At 37.1% G+C, this 26921-nt stretch overlaps 1 protein-coding gene across 11 annotated transcripts in view; it reads left to right on the top strand.

Moving 5' to 3' along the window:
* CCDC138 (coiled-coil domain containing 138) overlaps positions 1-26921 on the top strand; it is a 154160-nt gene that overhangs the window by 52207 nt on the left and 75032 nt on the right. For all 11 annotated transcript variants that reach the window (XM_045077597.1, XM_045077599.1, XM_045077596.1 and 8 more), the window contains one exon: positions 25428-25620. In XM_045077597.1, the coding sequence (XP_044933532.1) occupies positions 25428-25620 (193 nt within the window). The remainder of the gene's footprint in view (positions 1-25427; positions 25621-26921) is intronic.

The raw sequence follows: 26921 nt of genomic DNA, 5'->3' as shown, positions 1-26921 counted from the left end.
CCATTTCTTTGAAAAAGATGGATGGTACTTTGATAGGAATTGCATTAAATGTGTAGATTGCTTTAGGTAGCATAGACATTTTCATAATATTTATTCTTCCAATCCAGGAGCATGGAACATTTTTCCATTTCTTTGTGTCTTCCTCAATTTCTTTCATGAGTACTTTATAGTTTTCTGAGTATAGATTCTGTGCCTCATTGGTTAGGTTTATTCCTAGGTATCTTATGGTATTGGGTGCAATTGTAAATGGGATTGATTCCTTAATTTCTCTTTCTTCTGTCTTGTTGTTGGTGTAGAGAAATTGCAACTGATTTCTGTGCATTGATTTTATATCCTGACACTTTACTGAATTCCTGTGCACGTTCTAGCAGATTTGGAGTGGAGTCTTTTGGGTTTTCCTCATATAGTATCATATCATCTGCGAAGAGTGATAGTTTGACTTCTTCTTTGCCAATGTGGATGCTTTTAATTTCCTTTTGTTGTCTGATTGCTGAGGCTAGGACTTCTAGTACTATGTTGAATAGCAGTGGTGATAATGGACATGCCTGCCGTATTCCTGACCTTAGCGGAAAAGCTTTCAGATTTTCTCCATTGAGAATCATATTTGCGGTGGGTTTTTCATAAATGGCTTTGATGATAATGATGCATGTGCCCTCTATCCCTTTACTTTGAAGAGTTTTTATCAGGAAGGGATGCTGTACTTTGTCAAATGCTTTTTCAGCATCTATTGAGAGTATCATATGGTTCTTGTTCTTTCTTTTATTGATGTGTTGTATCACATTGATTGATTTGCGGATTTGAACCAACCTTGCAGCTCTGGAATAAATCCCACTTGGTCGGAGTGAATAATCCTTTTAATGTACTGTTGAATCCTATTGGCTAGTATTTTGGTGAGAATTTTTGCATCTGTGTTCATCAATGATATTGGTTGATAGCTCTCTTTTTTGATGGGATCCTTGTCTGGTTTTGGGATCAAGGTGATGCTGGCCTCATAAAATGAGTTTGGAAGTTTTCCTTCCATTTCTATTTTTTGGAACAGTTTCAGGAGAATAGGAATTAGTTCTTCTTTAAATGTTTGGTAGAATTCCCCCGGGAAGCCATCTGGCCCTGGGCTTTTGTTTGTTTGGAGATTTTTTTTTGTTTAAGATTTTAATTATTTTTGACAGAGAGAAATCACAAGAAGTCGGAGAGGCAGGCAGAGAAAGAGAGGGAAGCAGGCTCCCCGCTGAGCCCGATGCGGGACTCAATCCCAGGACCCTGAGATCATGACCTGAGCCGAAGACAGCGGCTTAACCCACTGAGCCACCCAGGCGCCCTGTTTGGAGATTTTTAATGACTGTTTCAGTCTGCTTACTGGTTATGGGTCTGTTCAGGCTTTTTATTTCTTCCTGGTTCAGTTGTGGTAGTTTATATGTTTCTAGGAATGCATCCATTTCTTCCAGATTGTCAAATTTGTTGGCGTAGAGTTGCTCATAGTATGTTCTTATAATAGTTTGTATTTCTTTGGTGTTAGTTGTGATCTCTCCTCTTTCATTCATGATTTTATTTATTTGGGTCCTTTCTCTTTTCTTTTGATAAGTCGGGCCTGGGGTTTATCAATTTTATTAATTCTTTCAAAGAACCAGCACCTAGTTTTGTTGATTTGTTCTATTGTTTTTTTGGTTTCTATTTCATTGATTTCTGCTCTGATCTTTATGATTTCTCTTCTCCTGCTGGGCTTAGGGTTTCTTGCTTGTTCTTTCTCCAGCTCCTTTAGGTGTAGGGTTAGGTTGTGTACCTGAGACCTTTCTTGTTTCTTGAGAAAGGCTTGTACCACTATATATTTTCCTCTCAGGACTGCCTTTGCTGTGTCCCACAGATTTTGAACCGTTGTGTTTTCATTATCATTTGTTTGCATGATTTTTTTCAATTCTTCTTTAATTTCCCGGTTGACCCATTCATTCTTTAGAAGGCTGCTGTTTAGTCTCCATGTATTTGGGTTCTTTCCAAACTTCCTCTTGTGGTTGAGTTCTATCGTCAGAGCGCTGTGGTCTGAAAATATGCAGGGAATGATCCCAATCTTTTGATACCAGTTGAGTCCTGATTTAGGACCAAGGATGTGATCTATTCTGGAGAATGTTCCATGTGCACTAGAGAAGAATGTGTATTCTGTTGCTTTGGGATGGAATGTTCTGAATATATTTGTGATGTCCATCTGGTCCAGTGTGTCCTTTAAGGCCTTTATTTCCCTGTTGATCTTTTGCTTGGATGATTTGTCCATTTTGGTGAGGCGAGTGTTAAAGTCCCCTACTATTATTGTATTATTGTTGATGTGTTTCTTTGATTTTGTTATTAATTGGTTTATACAGTTGGCTGCTCCCACGCTGGGGGCATAGATATTTAAAATTGTTAAATCTTCTTGTTCGACAGACCCTTTGAGTATGATAAAGTGTCCTTCCTCATCTCTTATTATAGTCTTTGGCTTAAAATCTAATTGATCTGATATAAGGATTGCCACTCCTGCTTTCTTCTGATGTCCATTAGCATGGTAAATTCTTTTCCACCCCCTCACTTTAAATCTGGAGGTCTCTTCAGGCTTACAATGAGTTTCTTGGAGGCAAAATATAGATGGGTTTTTTTTTTTTTTTTTATCCATTCTGATACCCTGTGTCTTTTGATTGGGGCATTTAGCCCATTAACATTCAGGGTAACTATTGAGAGATATGAATTTCGTGCCATTGTATTGCCTGTAGGGTGACTGTTACTGTATATTGTCTCTGTTCTTTACTGATCTACCACTTGTAGGCTCTCTCTTGGCTTAGAGGACGCCTTACAATATTTCTTGTAGAGTTGGTTTGGTGTTGGCAAATTCTTTCAGTTTTGTTTGTCCTGGAAGCTTTTAATCTCTCCTTCTATTTTCAATGATAGCCTAGCTGGATATAGTATTCTTGGCTGCATGTTTTTCTCATTTAGTGCTCTGAAAATATCATGCCAGCTCTTTCTGGCCTGCCAGGTCTCTGTGGATAAGTCAGCTGCCAATCTAATATTTTTACCATTGTATGTTACAGACTTCTTTTCCCGGGCTGCTTTCAGGATTTCCTCTTTGTCACTAAGACTTGTAAATTTTACTATTAGGTGTTGGGGTGTGGGCCTATTCTTATTGATTTTGAGGGGCGTTCTCTGAACCTCCTGAATTTTGATGCTTGTTCCCTTTGCCATAATGGGGAAATTCTCCCCAATAATTCTCTCCAGTATACCTTCTGCTCCCCTCTCTCTTTCTTCTTCTTCTGGAATCCCAATTATTCTAATGTTGTTTTGTCTTATGGTGTCACTTATCTCTCGAATTCTCCCCTCGTGGTCCAGTAGCTGTTTGTCCCTCTTTTGCTCAGCTTCTTTATTCTCTGTCATTTGGTCTTCTATATCGCTAATTCTTTCTTCTGCCTCATTTATCCTAGTAGTGAGAGTCTCTGTTTTTGATTGCACCTCATTAATAGCTTTTTTAATTTCAACTTGGTTAGATTTTAGTTCTTTTATTTCTCCAGAAAGGGCTTTTATATCTCCTGAGAGGGTTTCTCTAATATCTTCCATGCCTTTTTCGAGCCCGGCTAGAACCTTGAGAATTGTCATTCTGAACTCTAGATGTGACATATTAGCAATGTCTGTATTGATTAGGTCCCTAGCCTTCGGTACTCCCTCTTGTTCTTTTTTTGGGGGGTGAATTTTTCCATCTTGTCATTTTGTCCAGATAAGAGTATTTGAAGGAGCAAGTAAAATACTAAAAGGGCGGCAATAACCCCAGGAAAATATGCTTTAACCAAATCAGAAGAGATCCCAAATCGTGAGCTGCGAGAAAGGGGATAAAAAGAGTTTCAAAAAGAAAGAAAGAAAAAAAAATAAAAGATTTAAAAAAAGAAAACGAATAAAGAAAAATTTAATAAGGAAAAATATATATGTTAGATAAACTAGTTAAAAAACATTAAAAAATAAAAGGGTAAAAGTTAAAAAAATTTTTAGCAGAAGAAGAGAAAAGAAAATGAAAAAGAAAAAAAGTAAATTAACTGCAAGACTAAAAAAATCACAGGGAGAAAGCCATGAGTTCCGTGCTTTGCTTTCTCCCTCTCTGGAATTCAGCTGCTCTCCTTGGTATTGAAACCGCACTCCTTGGTAGGTGAACTTGGTCTTGGCTGGGTTTCTTTTTGATCTTCTGGGGGAGGGGCCTGGTGTCGTGATTCTCACGTGTCTTTGCCCCAGGCGGAATTGCACTGCCCTTACCAGGGGCTGAGTAATCCGCTAGGGTTTGCTTTCAGGAGCTTTTGTTCCCTGAGCGCTTTCCGTAGAGTTCCGGAGGACGGGAATACAAATGGCGGCCTCCTGGTCTCTGGCCGGAGGAGCCGAGAGCCCGGGGCCCCACTCCTCAGTGCGCCCTCAGAGAACAGGGCCCAGTTACTCCTGTCTGCCTGACCTCCGGCCGCGCTCCGAGCTCACCGAGCCTGCGACCGGTTCAAGGTAACCCCGAGCTGCGAGCTTACTGTCGGCTCTGTCTCTGTAGCTGGTTTTCCCGTTCCAATACCCGCAAGCTCTGCGACACTCAGACACCCCCTATTCTTCTGTCACCCTGCAGGACCTGAGGCCACGCTCACCCCGCGTAGGCTTCGTCCCGGTTTAGCCTCTGGAGCGATGTCCCTCAGCGGAACAGACTTTTAAAAGTACTGATTTTGTGCTCCGTTGTTCTGCCGCTTGCCGGGAGCCGGTCTTAATACGTGTCTCCCTAAACAAAGTCATATGGATTATCAGATCTTGTAATGTTGCTGTCTTCTTTTTACAATTTAATTTTGCTATTTGTATTATTGTTTCTGAAAATGGTTGGCTTACTCTCAGCCACAAAAGGCTAGGCTCAGAAACTGAGTGAACTTTCTGATAAAAACTTTCTTTTATCCTCCTTCCAAATACTCTTTTCATTTTCCTTTAGATAATTTATCATTTATTTTTACCTATAAATGTATACTCTGCATTCTAGTCTGTATTTTATATTCTGTACTGCTAGCCTACATCTATGTTTCTAGTGAAAAGTAGCATTCTTGCCACTGTCCCATTTGTTTATTCAACATTTATTTATGGATTTCTAATATTTTAATTTTAGTGATTGATTGTATGTTTTTAAAACTAAGCTTTTTATTTTGACATAATTGTAGATTCACTTATAGTATTAAAACTAATACAGAGAAATCACTTGTCTCCCTAACCCACTTTACCCCCAGTGGTAACATCTTACAAAACTAGTACAATATCACAACCATAATATTAATATAATCAAAATAACAATAGTTCAATCACCAGATTCCTCATGTTGCTTTTTTTTAATGTATACTGACTTTCATTTTTTTTTTTAAGATTTTATTTATTTGACAGACAGAGATCACAAGTAGGCAGAGAGGCAGGCAGAGAGAGAGGAAGGGAAGCAGGCTCCCTGCTGAGCAAAGAGCCCGACGTAGGGCTCGATCCCAGGACCCTGGGATCATGACCTGAGCTGAAGGCAGAGGCTTTAACCCACTGAGCCACCCAGGCACCCCCAGACTTTCATTTTTTCGAGCAAATTTAGATTCACAACAAAATTGAACACAGAGATTTCCCGTATACTCTCTGAACCCACATATTTACTGACTCCCACACTTCAGCTTCTTCCACCAGAATTTAGTACAAATTGCTATAATTTGTTAGAATTGATGAACCTACATTGATATGTCATTTCACTCCAAGTCCATAATTTACATACCTTAGGATTCACTCTTGGTGTTTTATATTCTATGAATTTAGACAAAAACATAATGGTGTATAACCACCAAATATAATATAATGCAGAATAATTTGTTATTAATAATAGTTTGCCCTAAAAACTTCTGTGCCTGCCTAGTCACACTTCCCTCCTATCTCCTGTAAACTACTAATCCTTTTATTCTTTGTCTTTTAAATAATGTGATAGCTTTTCCTTGTACAGAGTGTCATATAGCTTAGAGTAACGCAATATATAACCTTTTCAGATTGGCTTCTTTCACTTAAAAATATGGATTTAAGATTCCTCCATGTCTTTTCATGGTTTGATAGCTCCTTTCTTTTCAGTGCTGAATAATATTCCATCATCTAGATGTACCACAATTTATCCATTCACCTATTGAAGGACATCTTGATTGCTTCCAAGTTTTTGCAAGTATGAATAAAGATGCTGTAAACATTCATGTGCAGGTTTTTCTATGACATTAGTTTTTGACTCCTTTGGGTAAATACTAAGGAGCACAACTATTAGATAGATACGTTAAGATATGTTTAGTTCTTTGTAAAACTATAAGCTGCCTTCCAAGGTGGCTACACCATTTTATATTTCCAGGAGGAGTGAATGAGAATTTCTTTTGCTCCACATTCTCATCAGCATTTGGTGTTGTCAGTGTTTTGTGTTTTGGCTATTCTAATTGGTACATAGTCAAATCTGGTTGGTTAAATTTTCGGTTCCCTAATGACATACCATTGAGTATCTTTTCATATACCTATTTGTCATCTGTATATTTCTTTGGTGAGGTTTCTAGGTTCTTTGCCCATTTTTTAATTGGGTTTTCTTACTGTTGGCTTTTTAGAATTCTTTCTGTATTTTGGGTAACAGTTCTTTGTCAGATGTGTCTTTGTAAATATTTTCTCCTCCCAATCTGTGGCTTTTTTCTCTTGCTTTGACAGAATAGTTTTTAATTTTAAAAAAGCCCAGCTTCTCAGTTATTTTTTGTGGACCATGCCTTTGGTGTTGTATCCAAAAAGTATTTACTGTATCCAAGGTATTATGTATTTTTGAAGAATTGACTATCATTGTTTAGTGTTCTTTTTTCCTTGGTAACTTTCCTTCTCTGAAGTCTGTTTTGTCTGAAATTAATATAGTTATTTTAGCTTTCTTTTGGTTACTATTAGCATGGTATATATTTCTGTCCACTTACTTTTAATCTGTATTTATTTTATATTTAATAAGTGGGTTTCATATGGACAATGTATAGTGGGTCTTTTATTTTGATTCATTCTAATAGTCTCAATTGGTATATTTTGACTATTGGTATTGAAGGTGATTATTGATATTATTGGATTAATACATACCATATTTTTACTATTTTTTATTCATTGATAATTGTTCTTTGTTCCTATTTTGTTCTCTCTTCTTCTGCCTTTTGTGATTTATTTTATTTTTTTAAAGATTTCATTTATTTATTTGACAGAGAGAGAGATCACAAGCAGGCAGAGAGGCAGGCAGAGAGGGAGGGGGAAGCAGGCACCACCACAACCCCCCCTCCCCCGCCAAGCAGAGAGCTCGATGCGGGGCTTGATCCCAGGACCCTGGGATTATGACCTGAGCAGAAGGCAGAGGCTTAACCCACTGAGCCACTCAGACACCCCGCTTTTTTGGTTTTAATTGGACATTTTATATGCTTTTACTTTCCATTCTTTCTTAGCATATCAGTTGTACTTCTTTTTTTATTTTTTTAGTTGTTGCCCTACAGCTTGCAATATACATTTACAACTATCTAAATCCACTTTGAAATTACACTATATAGCTTTACATGAAGTGTGAATGTCTTATAATACAGTAGACCTACTTTATCTGTGCTTGCATTTTCTGTGGTTTCAGTTAGCTGCAGTTAACCATCGTATAGAAGCAGATGATCCTCCTTCCAGAGTATTGTCAGAATTGTTATTAGCCTAACGCGAAATAAGGTCACAATGCCTGTCTCATTCACCTCACTTCATCTCATTCTGTAGACATTTTACCATCTTACATTGTAATCATAAGAAGGGTAAGCACAGTACAGTAAGACATTTTGAGAGAAACCACATTCACATAACTTTTATTATATTGTTATAATCTATTTTATTATTAGTTATTGTTGTTAATCTCTTACTGTGCCTAACTTATAAGTTAAACTTTATCATAGGTATGTATGTATAGGAAAAGACGTATTGTTATAATCTATTTTATTATTAGTTATTGTTGTTAATCTCTTACTGTGCCTAATTTATAAGTTAAACTTTATCATAGGTATGTATGTATAGGAAAAGGCGCAGTGTGCCGCTTCCAGTCGGCGACGTGAGAAGAATTAGGCACAAACAAGTCAGCTGCAAAAGACTGTGAGCAGGGGACAACAGTCGAAAAGGACTGCTGCCACGAGCAACTCCACAGTCTCACTTTTATTAGATAGAAAACAATAGCCAAGAGAAGGATTGATGAAGGTCACACGTTAGTCACTTCTTGCAGGTCAACAAGGCAGAGGGTAATGTTTATAGTTAACCAAGCACATTCAAAGGACTCTAACTAACAACGAGCACTTCTGGGAAGAGAAAGGAGCAATCACGAAAAGGGGAAGCAGGCGGTTTTGGTTCCACCCGGAGCTAACCAGGCGTTCCCGACCAGGCGTTCCTGGGTGCTCGGCTTCCCTGAAGCAGGCGGCGTTCTGCCCTGAGCGAGCCAGGCATCCCCAGCTGCCTGCTTCTGTGAAGGGGCGGCATTCCGCCCTGAGCGAGCCGGGCATCCCCAGCTGCCCAGCTTCACGGTCGTACATCGTCCTCCCCAAAGACCTGTTGTCAGTATCAGTGTTTCTTAAGGCCATATCTGAATGTGCTTGGCAACTAGTAAAATCCTCCAGGGGTTACAGTTTAAGTAACAAATTGTTCCGAGGGGCAGCAGCAGTAGTGTATAAATGGTTTGGTAATGTCCATGGTTTCAGGTCCAGGGGTCTTGGAACTCATGCCCCCCAGATAAGGGGGACTACTATAACAACATACTGTGGATTTCTTCTTCCTGTCGTGTATTCCCTTGTATCATTCCTGTCATTCATTTCACTTACACATAAGCATATATAAGCATGCATATGTACACACATGAACACACAGAGGCATCCATATTCCAACATTCCTACTGTGTTTGAGTCTGATTCTGATGCTTATTCTGTCTTTTCAGCACGCCTTGTGAGTTTTTCTTGTTATCTGGACATGTTGTACCATGTAAAAGTGACTGCTGTAAGTGTCCCGTTAATACATCCTAAGATATTCAGGAAGGAGAAGTGTTACATAGCTGTATGATTCAATATCAGTCTTTTGGTGAGATTGTGTCCCTGGGCAGTGAACTTCATAGAGTGCTTCCCAGTTTTTCTCCCCCTGAGGTGGGGTAGAATTGCTAGAGCAGGCTGGATTTTGCTATTTCTTTTCCCCTAAGTCCCTAAATCCATTAGACTTTGATAAAACCCTGGTAGATGAAGCTCTGGTAAAGTAGTTTTCTTGAGGACTAATCCTGTGATAATAAGAACAAAATTTGTCATATTTCAGAATGGTCACTGTTTCACTCCCTTACCTGAAGCATGAGGGGATTTTTCTCTAGTCTTCACTGTGAGAGCTGTTAGAGCTCCTGGAGCTAAAACCAGTAAAATTTGGGAACTCCCTTGTGACTGGCCCCAGCTGGCATTTTTAACTCTCAAGCTTCTTCACACTGGTCCTCTAGCAGTTTTCAGTTATAGCTCAGATTTTCCTTTGTTGGTACCAGTTCCTGCAGAGATTTCAGCTCATGGTTTTCTTCCATAGTAAGTTGCAATTCTTTGTATGCTCCTCTGTCTCCAAATTTTGGGTTTTGTCCTGGGATCTCACTTCTTTTGGATCTAAGAAAGCTGTCAGTTTTTCAGTTGTTTGGCTTTTTACTTGTTGTTAGGTTGGAGTGACAACTTCCAAGCCCCTTATCCACCTGACCAGAAATCAGATATCCTCATGTTACCTTTTTTAACAATACCCACTTTCCTCTTGCCCCACCCCTTCTTTAATTCCTCCCACCACTAACTTCTTTTTCTCCATTTCTATAATTATGTCAAATCACAAATGCTATTTGAATGTAATATACAGTATGTAACCCTTTGAGATTTATTTATTTATTTATTTATTTATTTATTTTTACACTTAGCATAACTTGCTGGAGATCTGTTTAAGTTGTGGCATTCCTTTTTGTTGATTCCATGATAGGAATATACCACATTTTAATGATTCATTGGTTAAAGGAAACTTAACTTTTTTCTATTATAAATGCTGTAAACGTTGATGTGCAGGTTTTTGTGTATAAATAAGTTTTTATTCCTCTGGGATAAATGTCGAAGGATACAGTTGTTGTATGGTAGCTGCATGTTTAATTTTTTGGTGAACTGCCAAATTTTAAGAGTGATTTTATTAATTTACCCCCTCACTAGCAATATCTGAGTGATCTAGTTTCTCCTTGACCTCACCAGCATTTAGTGTTATTACTATTTTTTATTTTCACCAGTCTTTCTTTCTTTTCTTTTTTTTTTTTTTAAAGGTTTTTATTTAGGTATTTGACAGAGAGAGAAGGAATACAAGCATGAGCAGGAGAAGGGGGAGAAGCAGGCTCCCCGCTGAGCAGGGAGCCCGATGCAAGGCTTGATCCTGGGATCATGACCTGAGCAGAAGGCAGAGGTTCAATCCACTGAGCCACCCCAGGCGCCCCTATTTTCACCATTCTTGATAGTATTGTTTTCCCATTGGAGTTTTAATTTGCATCTCTCCAGTGGCTAAACATACCTTTTTATGTGTTTGCTTTCTACAGGTATATCCTCTTCAGTCTGTTTGTGTCTTTTGCCCATTCTTTAATGGACTCTCTGTTTTCTGTTGTTGAGTTTTGAGAGTTCTTTATATTTGGATACTAGTCCTTTGTTGGGTATGTCATTTGGAAACAAATTTTTTTCTTTCTTGTATTTTCATTATCTTAACAGGGTCTTTTGCAGACTTTTAAATTTTAATGATTTCTAGTTAATCAGTTTTCTTTTTGTGGATGTTGCTTTAGGGGTCAAGTATAAGAATTTGTTGCCTAACCCGAGATTGTAAAGATTTTCTCCTTTTTTTTTTTCTTAAAGTTTGATACTTTTACAGTTTGCATGTAAGTCCTTGTACAGTTTCAGTTAATTTTGTATGAGGTGTGAGATTTAGATCAAGGTTAATAAATGCCCAGTTGCTCCAGCACCATTTATTGAAAAGTCTTTCCTTCCTCTGTACCTTTGTCGGTTGGGAATAGTTTTGTGGGTCTCTTTCTGGGTTCTCTGTTACATTCCCTGTCTTTTCCTTTGCCAATTCCATACTGTTGATTCCTGTACCTTTATAAAACATTTTAAAATTGGGTATTTTGATCTCCTCCCATTTTATTATTTTTTAAAAATGTTTTAACTAAAATAGTTCCCTTGCCTTTCCTTATGAATTTTAGAATAATCTTCTCTATCCACAAAATATCTTATAGGGATTTTGATAGGAATTGCATTAACCTATATATAAATTTGAGAAAAATTGACATCTTTACTGTGTTGTCTTCCAGTTCAGGAACATGATATGTTTCTCCATTTAATTTAGAAATTTGATTTCTTTCATCTATGTTACATTGTTTTTATTTTTTTAAGATTTTATTTATTCATTTGACAGAGAGATCAAAAGTAGGTGGAGCAGCAGGTGGGGGAGAGGGGGAAGCAGGCTCTGTTCTGAGCAGGGAGCCTGATGCGGGGCTCGATTCCAGGACCCTGAGATCATGACCTGAGCCAAAGGCAGAGGCTTAATCTACTGAACCAGTCAGGCGCCCCCATGTTACATAGTTTTAAGCATAAAATTCTTGTACATTATTTGTTAGATCATCAGCTGCGTATTTAGTGTTTTTGAGTGATTGCAGTTGGTATTTTTAAAATTTTGGTGTCTGTGTTGATACTCTGTTCATTCTGTATCATGTGACAATGATCTTACTAGTTTTAGGATTTGCCTTGAAGGTTCTTTGGAATTTTCTACAAAGTCATGGATCTGCAAATGAGAGTTTTTTGTTTTCCTTTTTTTTTTTTTATATGTATGCCTTTAATTTTTCTTTTGCATTAGCTACGGTATCTACAACTATGGTAAATATGAATGATAATGGATGTCATTGGCTTGTTCTTGATCTAAGGGGGGAACACAGTGAGTCCTTTAACTATTATATTAGCTATGGTTTTATAGAGTTTTAGTTCCCCTCTATTTCTGCTTTTCTGAGTTTTTTTAATCATGAATGAGTGTTGAAACTTCTTTCAAATGCTTTTTTGCATTTATTGATATGATCATGTGATTTTTCTTTTCCTTTAACCTGACAATGTGATGCATTACTGATGGGCTTTCAAAAACTAAATTAGCCATGTATTCCTGAAATAAAGCCCACTTAGTCATGTTGTGTAGTTCTTTTTGTATTTGCCGCATTTTTTTGCTAATATTTTGTTAAAGAGTCTATATTCATTAGTTGTTGGTTTGCGGTTTTTATTCTTTTATACTATCTTTGTCTGTTTTTGTATCAAGATAGTACTATGTTCATAAAATTAATTGATAAGTGTTCCATCCTCTCTTTCTGAAAGAAGTTAGATTTAATGTTAATTCTTCTTTAAACTTTTGGTAGAATTCTTCTATGAAATTGTCAGCCTGGAGCTATCTTTTGGGGAGATTTTTAAAAATAATTAATTATTTATTTGACACAGAGAGAGAGAGCACGTGTGCGTGCACAAGCAGGAAGAACAGCGGGCAGAGGGAGAAGCAGGCCTCCCGCTGAGCAGGGAGCCTGATGTGGGGCTTGATCCCAAGACCCTGGGATCATGACCTGAGCCAAAGTCAGACACTTAACTGACTGAGCCTTCTAGGCACCCTGAGAGTTTTAAAGCTATGAATTCAATTTCCTTAATAGTTATATTAAGGGATGTTATGTAATTCATATAAGTGATTTGTAGAAATTTGTGCTTTTTAAGGAATTGAATGAACCATTTTGTCTAAGCTGTTCAATATACATGTGGAAAGTTTTTTATACTGTTCTCTATATATCCTTTTGATGTCCTCAGTATTTGTAGTAATACCTTCTGTTTCATTCCTAGTATTTTTTTAAATTAATTTTTTATTTATTTTCAGCATAACAGTATTCATTGTTTTTGTACCACACCCAGTGCTCCATGCAATCCGTGCCCTCTCTAATACCCACCACCTGGTTCCCCCAACATCCCACCCCCCCCACCACTTAAAACCCCTCAGATTGTTTTTCAGAGTCCATAGTCTCTCATGGTTCACCTCCCCTTCCAATTTCCCCCAACTCCCTTCTCCTAACTCCCCATGTCCACCATGCTATTTGTTATACTCCACAAATAAGTGAAACCATATGATAATTGACTCTCTCTGCTTGACTTATTTCACTCAGCATAATCTCCTCCAGTCCCGTCCATGTTGCTATAAAAGTTGGGTATTCGTCCTTTCTGATGGAGGCATAATACTCCATAGTGTATATGGACCACATCTTCATTATCCATTTGTCTGTTGAAGGGCATCTTGGTTCTTTCCACAGTTTGGCAACCATGGCCATTGCTGCTAAAAACATTGGGGTACAGATGGCTCTTCTTTTCACTACATCTGTATCTTTGGGGTAAATACCCAGTCATGCAATTGCAGGGTCATAGGGAAGCTCTATTTTTAATTTCTTGGGAATCTCCACACTGTTCTCCAAAGAGACTGCACCAACTCGCATTCCCACCAACAGTGTAAGAGGGTTTCCCTTTCTCCACATCCCCTCCAACACATGTTGTTTCTTGTCCTGCTAATTTTGGCCATTCTAACTGGTGTAAGGTGATATCTCAATGTGGTTTTAATTTGAATCTCCTTGATGGCTAGTGATGATGAGCATTTTTTCATGTGTTTGATAGCCATTTGTATGTCTTCATTGGAGAAGTGTCTGTTCATATCTTCTGCCCGTTTTTTTTTTTTTTTTCTTCCCGTTTTTTGATATGATTATCTGTTTTGTGTGTTGAGTTTGAGGAGTTCTTTATAGATCCTGAATATCAACCGTTTGTACTGTCATTTGCAAATATCTTCTCCCATTCCGTGGGTTGCCTCCTTGTTTTCTTGACTGTTTCCTTTGCTGTGCAGAAGCTTTTGATTTTGATGAAGTCCCAGAAGTTTATTTTGGCTTTTGTTTCCTTTGTCTTTGGAGACCTATCTTGAAAAAAGTTGCTGTGGCTGATATCTAAGAGATTACTGCCTATGTTGTCCTCTAGGATTCTGATGGATTCCTGTCTCACATTGAGGTCTTCTATCCATTTTGAGTTTATCTTTGTGTACGGTGTAAGAGAATGGCCGAGTTTCATTCTTCTACATAAAGCTGTCCAGTTTTCCCAGCACCATTTATTGAAGAGACTGGCTTTTTTCCACTGTATATTTTTTACTGTTTTGTCAAAGATTATTTGACCATAGAATTGAGGGTCCATATCTGGGCTCTCTACTCTGTTCCACTGGTCTATGTGTCTGTTTCTATGCCAGTACCATGCTGTCTTGGTGATCACAGCTTTGTAGTAAAGGTTGAAATCAGGTAACGTGATGCCCCCAGTTTTATTTTTGTTTTTCAACATTTCCTTAGTAATTTGGGGTCTCTTCTGATTCCATACAAATTTTAGGATTATTTGCTCCAGCTCTTTGAAGAATACCGATGGAATTTTGATCAAAATGGCATTAAAAGTATAGATTGCTCTAGGCAGTACAGACATTTTAACAATGTTTATTCTTCCGATCCAAGAGCATGGAATGGTCTTCCATCTTTTTGTGTCTTCTTCAGTTTCTTTCATGAGTGTTCTGTAGTTCCTCCAGTACAGATCCTTTACATCTTTTGTTAGGTTTATTCCCAGGTATCTTATGGTTCTTGGTGCTATAGTAAATGGAATCGATTCTCTAATTTCCCTTTCTTTATTTTCATTGTTAGTGTATAAGAAAGCCACTGATTTCTGTACATTGACTTTGTATCCTGACACGTTACTGAATTGCTGTATGAGTTCTAGTAGTTTGGGGGTGGAGTCTTTGGGGTTTTTCATATAAAGAATCATGTCATCTGCAAAGAGAGAGAGTTTGACTTCTTCACTGCCAATTGTAAATATCTATGCCCCCAATATGGGAGCAGCCAATTACATAAGAAAACTGTTAATCAAGATAAAGACTCATATTGATATGAATACACTAATAGTAGGAGATCTTAACACACCTCTCTCAGAAATAGATCATCAAAGCAGAAAATCAATAAACAAACAAGAGCATTGAAAGATACATTGGACCAGATGGACCTCATATACAGAACATTCCACCCTAAAACAACAGAATACTCATTCTTCTCAAGTGCACACAGAACCTTCTCCAGAATAGACCACATACTGGGTCACAAATCAGGACTCGACCGATACCAAAAGACTGAGATTATTCCCTGCATATTCTCAGATGACAATGCTTTGAGCTCAATCACAAGGAAAAGTTCTGAAGGAGCTCAAACACCTGGAAGTTAAAGACCACCTTGCTTAAGAATGCTTGGATCAACCAGGAGATCAAAGAAGAACTGAAACAATTCATGGAAACCAATGAGAATGAAGACACTTCAGTCCAAAACCTATGGGATACAGCAAAGGCGGTCCTAAGGGGGAAATACATAGCCATCCAAGCCTCCCTCAAAAAAATTGAAAAATCCAGAACACAGCAGCTGTCTCTACACCTTAAAGAACTGAAGAATCAACAACAAATCAAACCAACTCCACACATAAGAAGGAAAATAATTAAGATTGGAGCAGAGATCAATGAGGTAGAAACCAGAGATACAGTAGAACGTATCAATGAAACTAGAAGCTGGTTTTTTGAAAGAATCAATAAGATCAACAAACCATTGGCCACACTAATCCAAAAGAAAAGAGAGAAAGCCCAAATTCATAAAATTATGAATGAAAAGGAAGAGATCACAACTAACACCAAGGAAGTAGAAACAATCATCAGAAGTTTTTATCAACAGTTATATGCCAATAAGCTTAGCAACCTAGATGAAATCGACGCATTCCTGGAAAACTATAAACTCCCAAAATTGAACCAGGAAGAAATCGACAACCTGAATAGACCGTTATCTAGTAATGAGATTGAGGCGGTGATCAAAAACCTCCCAAAAAACAAGAGCCCAGGACCTGACAGATTCCCTGGGGAATTCTACCAAACTTTCAAAGAAGAAATAACACCTATTCTCCTGAAGCTGTTTCAAACATTTGAAGCAGAAGGAAAACTTCCAGACTCTTTCTATGAAGTCAGCATTACCCTGATCCCCAAACCAGGCAAAGACCCTACCAAAAAGGAGAATTTCAGACCAATATCACTGATGAATATGGATGCTAAGATTCTCAACAAGATCCTAGCAAACAGGATCCAACAGCACATTAAAAAGATTATCCACCATGACCAGGTGGGATTCATCCCTGGGCTACAAGGATGTTTCAACATTCGCAAATCAATCAATATGATAGAGCAAATTAATAAGAAAAGAAAGAAGAACCACATGGTTCTCTCAATTGAGGCAGAAAAAGCATTTGACAAAATCCAGCATCCGTTCCTGATTAAAATGCTTCAAAGTATAGGGATAGAGGGAACATTCCTGAACTTCATAAAATCTATCTATGAAAGACCCACAGCAAATATCATCCTCAATGGGAAAAAGCTTACAGCCTTCCCTTTGAGATCAGGAACACGACAAGGATGCCCACTCTCACCACTCTTCTTCAACATAGTATTAGAAGTCCTAGCAACAGCAATCAGACAACAAAGAGAAATAAAAAGTATTTTTTTTTAAGATTTTATTTATTTGATAGGCAGAGATCACAAGTAGGCAGAGAGGATGAGGGGAAGCAGGCTCCCCGCTGAGCAGGGAGCCCGAAGTGGGGCTCAATCCCAGGACCCTGAGATCATGACCTGAGCTGAAGGCAGAGGCTTAACCCACTGAGCTACCCAGGCGCCCCTCATTCCTAGTATTGATAATTCATGTCATTTTTTTGTCTTTCTTGGCGGAAGTTTGTTTTGTTGATGTTTTTAAAAGGACCATTCTTTTATTTCATTATTTTATAGTTTTCATTTTTATTCCTTTATTAATTCTTTCCTTCTGTTTGCTTTGAATTTATTTTGGTCTTTTTTAAAGTAAAAGCTTAGATTATTCATTTGAGACTTACTTTTTTTCTAACATAGTGCTATTTTTAGTGCTGTTTTTCTGTCAGCAGTGCTTTAACTGTGTCCCACAAATTTTGATAAGTTACGTTTTCATTTCTTCCAATTTAATGTATTTTAAAAATTTCCCTTGAGACTTCTTTGGCCCATGAGTGATTTAGAAGTTTGTTTTAGATCTTTCTTTTAGCTTTCCGTTTTTCTGGTTTGGTTGTATTGACATTCTGCTCTTGTGTGGGTGCTCTATAAATGTGGATGCTTGTTGATGGCATTTTTTTAGTTACTTTATATCCTTGTTAATATTCTATCTAATTGTATCTTGTGTTCAGAAAAGTCTTCAGATATTATTGTGAATTTATATATTTCTCCTGTTTATCATTTTTATCTCATATGTTCTGGAGCTCTGTTGCTTTGTGCCTATAAATATAGTAGGACTGTTATGTGTTCTTAGTGGATTAACTCTTTTATCATTATGTAATGTCTCTCACTGTACCTGGTAATTTTCTTTGTTCTGAGATCTGTTCTCTGATATTAATATAAGCACTCTACTCTTCTTAGATTGATGATGTCCTTCTTCATTCTTTTAATTTTTTCCTGTTTACATTGTTATATTTGAAATGCGATTTTTGTAGATAGCATGTAGCTAGATTTTTTTTAAGACTATTTATTTATTTGATAGAGAATGAGAAACAGGTAGGCAGAGAGAGAGGGGGAAGCAGGCTCCCTGGTGAGCAGAGAGCCCGATGCGGGGCTCAATACCAGGACACTGAGATCATGACCTGAGCCAAAGGCAGAGGCTTAACCCACTGAGCCACCCAACCCCCCCCCCCCAGATTTTGTTTTTAAATCAACTTGATCAATTTCTGTATTTTAATTGGTATAGTTAGGCCATTTATATTTAATGTAGTTATTGATATGTTAGGTCTTAAGTTTGTTATTTTATCTTTTATTTACTGTTTGTTTTTGTGTATCTTTTTCATTTCTCTGTGTTTTCTTTTGCCCTGCTTTGCTGTGGGTCACTTGAACATTTTTTAAAACTCCATTTTGGTTTATTTATAGTTTTGAGTATTTCTCTTTTTGTAGTATTTTTTATTAGTCCTTCTAGCTATCACATTGTATATAGATAACTTACCACAGTCTATGAGTGTTTTCATTTTGCTAATTGAGTTGAAGTATAGAAACCTTGCCTTTTGGGATACCTGGGTATCTCAGTTGTTGAAGTGGCTGCTTCAGCTCATGGTCCTGGACTCTAAATCCCACATCAGGCTCCTTGCTCAGCGGGGAGCCTATTTCTCCTTTGTCTGCTGCTTCCCCTGCTTGTGCTCTCTCTGTATCTCTCCCTCTGACAAATAAATAAAATCTTAAGGAAAGAAAAAGAAAGCTTGCTTTTTTATCCCTTCATCAATCCACCTTCTATAATAGTGTTGTGTTAATATATATGTCTTATGCATGTATTTTCATTTTTTCATTTCTGCATGTGTTTTCATTTTGCTAATTCAGTTGAAGTATAGAAACCTTGCCTTTTGGGATACCTGGGTATCTCAGTTGTTGAAGTGGCTGCTTCAGCCCATGGTCCTGGGCTCTAAATCCCACATCAGGCTCCTTGCTCAGCAGGGAGCCTATTTCTCCTTTATCTGCTGCTTCCCCTGCTTGTGCTATCTCTGTCTGTCTCCCTCTGACAAATAAATAAAATCTTAAGGAAAGAAAAAGAAACCTTGCTTTTTTATCCCTTCATTAATCTAACTTCTATAATAGTGTTGTGTTAATATATGTCTTCTGCATGTATTTAGAATCACATTAGACAGTGATATAATTTTTGCATAACTGTCAAACATAAAACTCAGAAGGAGAAGGGAAGTCTATTATATTTGCCCATATTTTGCTTATTCAGTCCTTCCTTTCCTTCCAGATACTCCAATGCTCCCCCCCCCTTTTTTTTAAAGAATTTATTTATTTATTTGACAGAGAAAGAGAGAGGGATCACAAGTAGGCAGGCAGAGAGAGGGGGAAGCAGGCTCTCTGCTTAGCAGAGAGCCTGATGTGGGACTTGATTCCAGGACCCTGAGATCATGACCTGAGGTGAAGGCAGAGGCTTAACCTGCTGAGCCACACAGGTGCCCCCAAGGTTCCTTCTTTTATTGTTTCATTTTATCCTAGAGAACTTCTCTTAAGCAGCCTTTCAGAATAGGTCTGCTGATGACAAATTCTTAGTTCACTTCATCTTCAAGTGTCCTAGTTTCCTCTGTATTTCTGAAGGATAATTTCACTGGGTATAGGATTCTGAGATGATAGTTCTTTTCTTATAATACTTGAAAAATGTACTAATTTCTTCTAGACAAATTCTGTGGCTTATGATAAATCCACTTTTGCTTGAATTGCTTCGTATATGTTAATTTCTCTGTTATTGCTTTCATTTGTTTTCTTTTCCTTTGGTTTCATAAATTGGTTATGATGTATCTTGTTGATAATTTTGGATTTATTCTTTCTGGGGTTTGGTTAGCTTCTTCAGTCTTTAGATTTATTTATTTAGCCAATCTGGGAAGTTTTTAGCCATTATTTCTTCAACTATTTTTTTCAGCCCTACCTCATGTTTCTTTTCCTTCCAGAATTCTAATGGACAAGGTTGCTAAATCTTTTTTTTTTTTAAGATTTTATTTATTTATTTGACAGAGAGAGATCACAAGTAGGCAGAGAGGCAGGCAGAGAGAGAGGGGGAAGCAGGCTCCCCACTGAGCAGAGAGCCCGATGCAGGGCTCTATCCCAGGACCCTGAGATCATGACGACCGAGCTGAAGGCAGAGGCCCAACCCACTGAGCCACCCAGGCGCCCCTGGGTTGCTAAATCTTTTGTTATGGTTTCTCAGTTCCTGGAATCTCTTTTTTTCCCTCTAGTTTATGGTTTTTTTTTTTTTTTTAAGTTCAGTGTTCAGATTAGGTAAATTCTTTTGTTTTAAATTCCAGTTAAACAGTTATTTCCTTGTGTCGTACATTCTGCTGTTGAATCTATCCTTTTTTTTTTCTTTGTGTATTTTTTCTTTTTTAATTTAAACTCAGGTTAGTAAACATATAAGTATAGTATTGGTGTCAGGAGTAGAATTTAGTGATTCATCACTTACATATCACACTGGTGCTCACCCAGCAAGTGTCCTCTTTAATACCTATTAGCCATTTAGCCCATCCCCCCCAAGTCCCCTCACCAACAACCCAAAGGTTCTCTTAACAGTCTCTTATGGTTTGCCTGTTTCTGTTTTTATCTTATTTTTCCTTCCTTTCCCCTATGTTCATCAGTTTTGCTTCTTAAATTACACAAATGAATGAAATCATATGACATCTGTCTTTCTCTAACTTAGTTCACTTAGCGAAATACATTCTAGCTCCATCCATCTTGTTACAAGATTTCATTCTTTTTGATGGCTGAGTAATATTCCATTATATATATATATATATATGCGCATACCACATCTTCTTTATCCGTTCATCAATCATTCAACACTGGGGCTCTTTCCATAATTTGGCCATGGTCACTTAGGCTGCTCCATTTGAGCACTTCTGTATCCTTTGGATAAATACTTAGTGGTGCAATTGCTAGGTCATAGGGTAGTTATATTTTTAGCTTTTTGAGGATGTCCATACCGTTTTCTAGAGTGGCTGCACCAGCTTGCATTCCCACCAACAGTGTAAGAGGATTGACCTTTCTCTGCATCCTCACCAACATCTATTGTTTCCTGTGTTGTTTAGTTTAGCCTTTCTGATTGGTATAGGGTGGTATCTCATTGTGGTTTTGATTTGTGGTTCCTTGATGATGTTGACCATTTTTTCATGTATCTGTTGGCCATTTATATGTCTTCTTTGGAGAAACGTCTGTTCATATCTTATGGCCATTTCTTAACTGGATTATTTATATTCTGGGTGCTGATTTTGATGAATTCTTTATAGATGCTGGCTACTATCCTTTTATCTAATATATCTTTTGCAAATATCCTCTCCCAGTCTATAGACTGCCTTTTAGTTTTGTTGGCTGTTTCCTTTGCCATGCAGAACTTTTTATTTTGATGAAATCCTAATAGTTCATTTTTGTTTTTGTTTCCCTTGTCTCCAATGATGTTAGTAATCTAGTTAGTGTCTAGTAGTAAGTTGTTGGGGCCAAGGTCAGAAAAGGTGCTGCTTATGTTCTCTAGAATTTTGATGTTTTCCTGTCTCACATTTAGGTCTTTGATCCATTTTAAATTTATGTTTGTATATGGTATAAGAAAGTAGTCCAGTTTCATTTTTCTGAACGTGGCTGTCCAGTTTTCTCAACACCATTGGTTAAAGAGACTGTCTTTTTTCCACTGGATGTTCTTTCCTGCAACGATTAATTTACCGTATAGTTGTGGGTCCATTTCTGGGTTCTTTATTCTGTTTCATTAAATGATGTGCCTGTTTCTGTGCCAGTACCATACTGCCCTGATGCTTTGTAATACAGCCTGAATGAAGTCTGGGACTGTGATGCTTCCCACTGTGGTTTTTTTTTCACAATTGCTTTGGCTATTCGGGGTCTTTTCTGGTTTCCTACAAATTTTAGGATTGTTTTTCCTAGGTCTATGAAAAATGCTGCTGTTATTTGATAGGGATTGCATTGTGAATGTGTAGATTGCTTTGGGTAGTATAGACATTTTAACAATATTCTTGCAATCTCTGAGTGTGGAATGTTTTTCCATTTCTTTCTGTTGTCTTCAATTTCTTTCACCAGTGTTCTATAGTTTTCAGAACACAGATCTTTTATGTCTCTGGTTAGGTTTATTCCTAGGTATCTTATGGTTTTGGGTGCAGTTGTAAATGGGATCAATTCCTTCATTTTTCTTTCTGCTGCTTCATTATTGGTGTATAGAAATGCAACACATTTTTGTACATTGATTTTATAATCTGCAGATTTGCTGAATTCATGTATTAGTTGTAGCAATTTTGGGGTGGAGTCTTTGGGTTTACTACATAAAGTTCGTGTCATTTGTGAAGAATGAAAGTTTGATTTCTTCCTTGCTGACTTGGATGCCTTTTATTTCTTTTTGTTGTCTGACTGCTGAGGCTAGGATTTCCAGTACTATGTTGTACAATAGTGGTGAGCATCTCTGTCATGTTCCTGACCTTAGGGAAAAGGATCTCAGTTTTTTATTTTGGTTAATGTATTTTTAGTTATAAAATTTTCATTTGGTTCTTTATATTTTCTTTGGTAAAACTTTCTATTTCTTTGAAGAAATTTTCTATTTTACATTTTTTAAAAAAATGCATACTAACTAATTTTATCATGGCTGCTTTAAAATGGTTGTCAGATAATTCTAATGTGTTTGTGCTGTTAGTATTGGCAATTACCGATTTTCATTCAGTTTGAGATCTTCTGGGTTCTTTGTGTGATTAGTGATTTTTTTTTTTTAAATTGAAAACTAGACATTTTGATATTATAAGGCTCTGGGTCTTTATTTTATCTGGCTTTCTATTGACACTGCTTTCACAGAGGAAATAGAAGATGGCTTCTCTTTATGCCTGGTTAAGTAGGAGTCCAGGTTCCTCACTAGGCTTCTGTTAATATCTGGGGATCTGGGGGTGTTCTGGTTCCCCAGTAGGTCTCCACTGATACCTCTTTAACTGGGAGGAATGGGAGTACCTCATTACTACCCCTCACATTACCTTTATGGACACTTTGTTACTGCCTTGTTGAGGGTAGAAGTGTAGGTTGTCCTTGGAATATTGCTCATCTAGATAGTTGTTGGACCACAGATCTTTCTATGGTGTTTGGTTGTATTGTAGTTTTGTCTAAAAGTTTTTTACCTTGGGACACCTCAGTGGCTTAGTTGGTTAAGTATCTGACTCTTGATTTTGGCTCAGGTCACGATCTCAGCTTTGTGAAATTGAGCCCCACATTAGGCTCTGTGCTATGCTTGAAGCCTGATTAAGATTCTCTTTCTCCCTCTGCCCCTCCCCGCTCTAAAAATAAAATTAAAAAATAAAAGCTTTTTGTCTTGCAAGGCCGTTCTTTCCTAGCCTTTTGGCTTGAGAGCGCAGACTTATGTTAGGGCTTTTTTGTCTGTAGTTTCCAGGTTGCCAGCCTTTTCAGCTCCAAGTGTGAGAAATATGAGACATCAGGAAACTCCTAGAATTTCTAATATTTTCTCCTATTTTTATACCAGGGTTTATCTTTTCCTAACAAGATTAAAAATTTAAATTTTTTTTTCATTTGAGTATAGTTGACATACGGTGTTACATTAGTTTTGGGTATACAACATACTGATTCAACTTTTCTATACTTATGCTTTGCTCAGGTACCAAATGTCACCATATAGAATATTATAGTATTATTGACTATATTCCCTGTGCTGTGCTTTATTCCTGTGACTTATTCCTTCCATGACTGGAAGTTTGTATCTCCCTCTCACCTTCACCTATCTTGCCCTTCTTCTCACCCCTTTTCCCTCTGGCAGCCCGTCAGTTTGCTCTCTGTATTTAAAGGTTGATTCTGGTTTTTGTTTGTTTATTCATTTTTTTAAGATTCCATATATGAATGAAATCATATGGTATTTGCCTTTTTCAGTCTGACTTATTTCACTTAACATAATACCCTCCAGGTTCATCCATGTTGTCACAAATGGCAAAATCTCATCTGGTTTTTTTGGCTGCATAATATTCCTGTGTGTGTGTGTGTGTGTGTGTGTGTGTGAATCTATGTATCTATCTAGCTCTGTCTCACACCTTATCCAGTCAGCTGTTGATGGACACTTCCATATCTTGCCTATTGTAAATAATGGTGCATTAAACATCGGAGTGTATGCATCTTTTCAAATTAATGTTTCTGTTTTCTTTGAGTAAATAACTAATAGTGGGATTACTGGATTGTATGGTATTTCTTTTACAATTTTTTGAGAAGCCTCTGTACTGTTTCCACAATGGTTATACCGATTTACATTCCTAGCAATAGTGTCTGAGACTTCCTTTTTTGGATTTAAGGTTTATTGACCATATATTTAAATTAGATTACATTTCTTATGCCGCTTACCACCCAATCATTGTGCCTTTTGATACCCATAAAATCTCAATGTATCTCTTCTTTTATTTTCTTAATTAATATTTTTTTAGAGAGGAGTAGGGGAGGGGCATAGGATGAAAGAGAATCTCAAGCAGGCTCCACACTGGGTGTGGATCTCACAACCCTGAGATCATGACCTGGGCCAAGATCAAGAGTTGGACACTTGGGGCGCCTGGGTGGCTCAGTGGGTTAAGCCGCTGCCTTCGGCTCGGGTCATGATCTCAGGGTCCTGGGATCGAGTCCCGCATCGGGCTCTCTGCTCAGCGGGGAGCCTGCTTCCTCCTCTCTCTCTCTGCCTGCCTCTCTGCCTACTTGTGATTTCTCTCTGTCAAATAAATAAATAAAATCTTTAAAAAAAAAAAAAGAGTTGGACACTTAACTGACTGAAACACCCAGGCATCCCTATCTCTCTAATTTTAATATGATGAAATTCTAAAACAAATAGTTGTTACCCATATTTAAGTTTCCTCTAATTCTGGCTCATGCACTCTCATCTGTAGCAGTGTAAAATGGTTTTCCTTTATTTAGTTCTTAAAATATATGTGAAATATCATGCAAGCCTATATAATTTTAGAAGTATTTATATGCCAGTATTCCTGTTTTGTCCATTGTCTTGTTTTAGTCTATTCACTGTTAGAATAATCCATGATTTTAAATTTTTTTTTAAATTTTATTTGAGAGAGAGAGAGCACAATCAGGACGGGGAAAAGGGAGAGGGAGAAGTAGACTCCCCACTGAGCAGGGAGCCCAAAATGGGGCTCGATCCCAGGACCCCAGAATTATGACATGAGCAGAAGGCAGACGCTTAACCAACTGAGCCATCCAGGTGCCCCAGAATTATCCATGATTCTAACCCAGTGTTTTCTTCTGCAGTTGTTGAAAGTTATTAAAATCACTGTGATGGTTATGATCATAGTAAGCTATAAAGCAGTGAGGCCATAGATAATCACTTTATATACTAACACTGTAAGTTAGGAATGAAGAACCTATAGTGTCTACTTTTCTGTTCCTTTAATTTCTCTGTGCCAGAAATATATCATGATCCTATGTTATTAAACATTTTCAACTTGAATCTTGTGTCAATTCTCCTATTTTTTTCTTAGAAAATTACATTTCCAATTTCTTAATTCTTGTAGACTGCTCATTTCTTTTAGAAAAAGTCATGAATAACTTTAAAAAAGTTGATTATAAAATTACTTCTTTTTAATCTTGTATATTTCTAACCCATTCTTTAATTAGAAAAAAAGTTGACTTATTTTTAGTTTCTATATTTGATTGTAGTATTTGAAATACATCATGGACATAAATATATATACTAAGATGGTACATATTTTTAACAGCATTCTACCATGACATCAACATTGAGGAGATTGGGTGAAGATATATTCAAAGGAGTAGTAACTAAGGGAATTCAAGATAATTCTTTAGAACATTCAGTGGAGAATAAACCAAAGACAGCTGCTTTCTTTAAGAGCTCCAATTTACCACTGAGATTTTTATCAACTTTAATTGTTCTTAGAACAGTCACCCAAGGTAAGCTTTCACTTGTGCTTATGCATAATTTTTCATAAAGAGAAGAGAATACTACATAATGAAGTAATTCTTGCGTAGTCAAATATGTTTTCCATTTTTAGAATAAGATTTTATAATGGTGGCACATTACAATGAACTACTTTTATTTGCTGAATGTGAGAAAGAGGAGTATTCAGTCGTATTGTTGCCTCCTCCCAGGAGACTTTATTGATTCTCTTAGATCATATTTCCACAGTAACCTATGGTTTCTATTATCATTGCATATACCATATAGTATTGAAATTCCTAGTTCATTATTTTTACTGGACCAGGTGTTGGCACCCTGTAGCCCATTGACCAGATCTGGCCCACAACCTATTTTATAAATAAAGTTTTATTTAAACACATGAATGCTTATTTTTTTACCTATTGTCTAGAAACTGTTTTTGTCTTACAACAGAGCTGAGTAGTTGGCAACAGAGACTATATGGCCCCCTAGAAGCCTATATTGTTATGTGGCCTTTTATGAAATCTTTTATCAGTCCCTACACTGGTTTGTAAGTTGACTAAAGAAAAATATTGCCTTGTTTACTATTGTATCCCCCTGCAACTAGCATAGTGCTTAATGTATAATAATAGTGAATAAGGAAATGAATGAATAAGAATAATGTTTCAATCAAAGTAGACCATTTTTAATACAGTTTTGGTATATAGCTATGAGTTCTGTTTTTGGATTACTAAATATAATTTTTGTTAAAGTCATACCAATATAGTGAAACATTAAATTTGCCATCTTTTTAGCTTTTCAGTTTGTTAAGTTATATAACTCAGTCTGTTTGGAATTTTTTTAGTGGGAAATGGCAAAAATTTAATTTTACTACTTTCTCTGCAGTGTGTACTGTTTAGTTACACCTGATTATGGAATTTTACAACATCAATAACAAAAAATGAAAAATGAAACTGTAACTTGTCTTAGTTTTTCCTTACGTTTATGGTTCTCATAGTTAAACAGATTGAGTGGTAACTGTTTGAAACATCATTTATGAGAAGGGTGTATTAGTCCAAAATAAAGTTGACCACATATCAGCATGCATCATAACATCATTTGATAAAATATAATTTGTGTTACTGATAAAACTAGTGCAATAGAGATATAAAATAAGAGAGGGAATTAGGTGCTCTCTGTCACCACTTTTGTGCAGTACAGTATTAGACATGCTGACCATCTTCAATAAGCCATTAATAAAAAGAAAGATGAGTATTGGAAATACAGGGAACTCTTCATTGGATACTCTGTATAAAGTGAGGACATTTGGGGCCCC

Source organism: Mustela putorius, unplaced genomic scaffold (assembly GCF_011764305.1).
Source record: "Mustela putorius furo isolate JIRA1106 unplaced genomic scaffold, ASM1176430v1.1 tig00000224_pilon_pilon_pilon, whole genome shotgun sequence".
Taxonomy (NCBI): Eukaryota; Metazoa; Chordata; class Mammalia; order Carnivora; family Mustelidae; genus Mustela; species Mustela putorius.
The sequence above is the reverse complement of the archived record's forward strand: the minus strand, read 5'-3'. Positions and strand labels throughout refer to the sequence as shown.